Genomic DNA, 4,935 nt, shown 5'->3' on the forward strand with positions numbered 1-4,935 from the left:
TATCTAGCACAATATTCTTATTTTGAAATTATATAGCGATATGTTCCTATTTAAAATTTGATTTTCTTAAAATCGAGTTTCAATGTAGAACTCGAGTTCATGGAACTCGAGTTCCTTAAATGGTATGAACTCGAGTACTATTCAAGGAACTCGAGTTCCATAATTTTTTTTTTTTTTTTTTTTTAAGTTTGATTGTTGATAACTCGATTTTCTACCAATTGAGTTTTACATTGAAACTTAATTTTAAGAAAATTAAGTTTCAAAACAGAAACTTACTTTTATATAGTTTCAAAACAATGACATATCATTGGATACTTTCAGATATTTTAAAAACAGAGATATATCACTGAATATCTTTAAATATTTTTAAAAATATCGCTAGATCTTTCTAAGTATTTTAAATACAAACATATCGCTAAATATTTTTAGATATTTAAAAAAAAAAAAGAGCAAAGCTCATTTTCTCCCTTATCTATATGAGGTGGTATATCCTGATCCCGGCATACATGCGCTATCTCAGAAGGAGGCGGAACCCCCCACACTGTGGGTTCCGCCTATACAAAATCTATATATAGGCTTTACAGTCAGGTACTCACAATCACAAACAAAGCAGAGAGGGAGAGATGGAGGGCATAGAGCATAGAACAGTGAATGTGAATGGCATAAATATGCACATAGCTGAGAAAGGCCAAGGCCCAGTGATTCTTTTCATTCATGGTTTCCCTGAGCTTTGGTACACATGGAGGCACCAGATCATAGCCTTAGCCTCACAAGGCTATCGAGCCGTGGCTCCTGACCTCCGTGGCTTTGGTGACACGGATGCACCACCTTCTATCAGCAGCTACACCTGCTTTCATGTGGTGGGAGACCTTATTGCCCTACTAGATGTTGTGGCACCTGATCAAGATAAGGTCTTTGTGGTTGGCCATGACTGGGGTGCTCGCATTGCTTGGTTTCTATGCCTGTTTAGACCCGACCGTGTCAAGGCTTTGTTTAACATAAGCGTGGTTTTTGAACCCAGGAACCCCAAAATGAAACCCCTTGACTCCTTGAGAGCAATTTATGGAAATGACTATTACAAGTGCAGATTTCAGGTTCTTTGTTTCCTGTCATCTTTGTTAGTTTTATCTCTGTGTGGGTTCTTGGTAATTTTCTTGATTGCCCGCAGTGGAAATGCTATCTAGGTTTGACTATAGTAACTTGTATTCTCTAATTAACCCAGTCAATAATTATGTTATGCTATTATTTTTCTCATAATATGTGGTTGGTATGACATTATATCCATGACATATAGAGAGTGATACTTGTGATCTATATTTTTTCAGTTTATTTGGTTTTTGGTTGGTGGGTTTGAGTATTTTGCTTGAATTTAATGGTAAAAGAAGAGCTTTCAAAGAAAAAAAAGTGGTAAAAGAAGAGAAATTTAGGTGGGTTTTTTGTTTTTTGTTTTTTTTTTCCTGCTACATGGTTCTTTTGGTTTATTAAATACTTTCTCTTCAGCATTCCTGTTGATTGTCATTTAGGCACAATGATGCTTCATTTATCTTGAATTACACTTTTTTCCCAAAACTTGGTAGTAATTTTCTTTTATCCGTTTTAAAATGTATGTATGAAGAAAAGTAAATCTCGTTGGCTCTGTTTGTTTCCAGTGAAAGTACTGTACAAACTCCTTTACAGCTCTGTTTATTCTTCAGTAGATAATATAGTCAGAAGCTTACTCTTATCAGCTAGTTTCACGAATAAATCTTATTTTTTCAGTTTTTGAATGTGCTTTGGTAATTGGTTATGCAGTTAGTCATGATCTTGTATATAGATCTTAAAATGTCCAAACATCTTCAATCGCAGTTCTTTCCTTCCACCTCCAGATGTCACATGATCGAATTCCCAGTTATCTTGTACTTTTTGTCATATTTTTGTACTCCTATTTTTATTCACAAGAGCTTCTATACAATAATAAGTTTGTTTAGGGGGTAAGATAATGTTGATCTGCATTAGTTGGAAAACTTTCTAGGGGATGCTCATTCAACATTAAGTCTTGCGTGAAGGAGACCAACCAATAGTAGACACTAGACACTTTAGCTTTGGATATTTTAATAGTTCTTTGTCTTATGCCTGTTCAATGAGTGAGGTCACTGGGGTTAATTAGTATTTTAGTTCAATTCTGGTGTTCTAATTGCATTTTGAAATGATGTTATAAAAATTGGCCTAGCATACAAAACAGAAATATATGTAAATCTTCTTGTCCCATTGGAGACATCTTATATAAATCTCTTGTTGGATGTCTGAATCTTTATGCATGAATATTTTCTCTTTAAAATCATTTGTGGGACGCCCAATTTTACATCATGCAGGAAAATTTGTGTTTTTCTAGCGACTTTGTTTGGTTTACTTTATTTTCATTAAAAAAGGGATTGGAGGCACAGCTTTTTAAAGCATCACTTAAAAAATAAAAATTCAAGATACAGGTGTACTTTGTTCAATAAACAAGTTAAACAAAATAAGCTAATCTAATGGACATGTTGTTTTATTATTATATTGCAGGAACCTGGAGATATAGAAGCTGAGTTTGCCCAGCTTGGTACTGCAACAGTTCTCAAGGAATTCCTAACACTCCGCAATCCAGGTCCACTTTTTTTACCTAAAGGTAAAGGGTTTGGACATCCACCAGGTGCTCCAATTGTTTTGCCCTCTTGGTTGTCAGAGGAAGACATTGACTATTATGCCAGCAAATTTGAGAAGACAGGCTTCACTGGTGGTGTGAACTACTACCGAGATTTGGACCTGTATGCTATCTTCAGACTTTGGCTGAACTTTCTTTCTAAATCATGCTGATATATAAATAATTTGACAGTAGCCAGCCTGATAATCCTTTAAAGTTGGTGAGAATAGACTTCATACTCGTCCTTAAGGACCTTGTTTGTGTCAATTCCTTTCACTTTCAAGTCTCAACCAATGTTTTTGTCGCCACAAGATGCCTTGGTTAAAACAATGAGCTTCAATTGTTTAGGTATTCAATTCGAATTTCTCATTGTTATCAACATAAGCAATGTTAGCACACAAAATATTACATAATTTTTTTGACAACTTGTCAGCAAGCAGCAACTGTTTGGAATACGGGGTTGCTATTACTATCATATTTTTATTTACCAATCAACTCTTGTAACCTGTGCAAGTTTGTGAAATAGGTTGTGTACATAAATTATTTTGTCAACAAAGACCTCTTGCACTCTCTAAATCTAGTCCAGAAAAATCATGGGTTTTAAGTTTTTACTTAAAAAGAAAACATTGTTTTGCTTAGAAGTTACAAATCTATACATATTGGCATATTGCACATTCAGGGTAGAGAAAAAAGAAAATGCAATGCATCTTATTGTTTTCTCTTATATGCTCATTATTAAAGGCTTTCCCCATTGTTTGGTTTCACATGCTCATTACTGTTTCCTTGTTCTTTTCCTTGCAGAAATTGGGAACTCACTGCCCCCTGGACTGGGGCCCAAATAAAAGTGCCAGCTAAGTTCATTGCGGGTAACCTTGACCTGTCCTATAACACTGTAGGCACCAAGGATTACGTACATAAGGGTGGGTTCAAGAGAGATGTCCCACTCCTGGAGGAGGTAATTGAATTGGAAGATGTTGGTCACTTTCTCCCTGAGGAAAAGCCTGATGAGATCAACAAACACATTTATGACTTCTTTCAGAAGTTCTGATTAGCTTTTTGAACCCCTTCATGTTGTGTATATGAGCATCTTGTGTTTTTTCTCCTCCCCTGGCTGGAATTGTGTGGCTATGCCTATGAGTGTCCTTATTTTGTTATCATTTCGCTGCTAAGTGGAGTGTGATATGTCCTTCAATTTGCAATTTCTATATTTCAATGTAAACGTGTGTGTTTTGATGTTTTCCCTTGAACTATTTCAGCCCTACTTACATGCATATCAAAGCTTTGGTTTGCTTGATGCTGGAACAGTTAATAAACTATACCTCTTTTATTATTTACTAGTTGCAAATCTACGCAAATGTAATAACTATTTTATAAGAATATAGTGTAAAATAGGTTAGATAGTGGATGTGTTATTTAAAAGTATTTAATATCTTTATAAGTTTTATGTAATGGAATATATAATGTATTTTTTTTTGCATTTAACAATAACACATAATGATATATATATATATATATATATGAAAAACGTAATTTACTAAAAAGATTTAAATTACATAATTATAATATTGTTTTATATAAATGGAGAAGATGTTATTAAAAGGATTTTTAAAAAAATATACCATAACTAGTTAACTCATTTGAATATATCCAAGAATACTAATTAAAAAAAAAAAAAAAAAAAGTAAACTCTCATTCCATGAAACGCATGTAACACATTACATTAAGTTTAAATTATTATATTGAATATATCCAAGAATACTAATTAAAAAAAAAAAAAAAAAAAGTAAACTCTCATTCCATGAAACGCATGTAACACATTACATTAAGTTTAAATTATTATATAATTTTAGAATTGTAAAATTTTTTTTTTTCCAAATATAAGCATAGTGTCTATATTATTGAAACTTGAATTTCAAGGCAATCTTTTGAATATTTATCATTTTTATTTTTTTTGGGTTTATACCTCTAATTTCTAATACCTATTTTGTTTGTATTTTTCAGCCCAAAACTAAAGAACTTGGCACAAATAAAATAGAATTTCATAATTTTTAACTCAAAAGTTAAGAAGAAAAAAAAAATATTTGTACCCAAAACTGAAAAAATGAAATCTATAAAAAGAATTAATTTAAGGCCCATTAGTCTAAAATGGACCGAATGAATCTAAGTGGACTGAATGGAACGAATTGGACTAAAATGAATCTAATGTATCTAAGTGGACTAGAGTGGACCGAATTGGATTGAAATAGACCGAAGTATCAAAGTGAACCAAAATGTTA

General features: G+C 32.8%; 1 protein-coding gene across 2 annotated transcripts; it reads left to right on the plus strand.

The window, feature by feature from the left end:
• Positions 1–479: 479 nt before the first annotated feature.
• LOC112028236 (uncharacterized) lies at positions 480–3,989 on the plus strand. Of its 2 annotated transcripts, none has more exons than XM_065760472.1 (3): positions 480–1,094; positions 2,542–2,879; positions 3,461–3,644. In XM_065760472.1, the coding sequence occupies exons 1-2, from the start codon at positions 624–626 to the stop codon at positions 2,830–2,832; spliced, it is 762 nt and encodes a 253-aa protein (XP_065616544.1). In that variant the 5' UTR covers positions 480–623; the 3' UTR covers positions 2,833–2,879; positions 3,461–3,644. The 2 variants fall into 2 exon arrangements, with proteins under 2 accessions (XP_065616544.1, XP_023916677.1); XM_024060909.2 differs by having other exon boundaries at positions 482–1,094; positions 2,542–2,783; positions 3,461–3,989.
• The last annotated feature ends 946 nt before the right edge of the window (positions 3,990–4,935 follow it).

This window comes from Quercus suber, unplaced genomic scaffold (genome assembly GCF_002906115.3).
Source record: "Quercus suber isolate HL8 unplaced genomic scaffold, Cork oak 2.0 scaffold_369, whole genome shotgun sequence".
Taxonomy (NCBI): Eukaryota; Viridiplantae; Streptophyta; class Magnoliopsida; order Fagales; family Fagaceae; genus Quercus; species Quercus suber.

Coding starts and splice junctions, on each gene's coding strand:
- LOC112028236 (XM_024060909.2), top strand. CDS start 624: ATGGAGGGCATAGAGCATAGAACAGTGAATGTGAATGGCATAAATATG. Junction 1,095..2,541: donor ATTACAAGTGCAGATTTCAG/GTTCTTTGTTTC, acceptor ATTATATTGCAG/GAACCTGGAGATATAGAAGC. Junction 2,784..3,460: donor TACTACCGAGATTTGGACCT/GTATGCTATCTT, acceptor TTTTCCTTGCAG/AAATTGGGAACTCACTGCCC.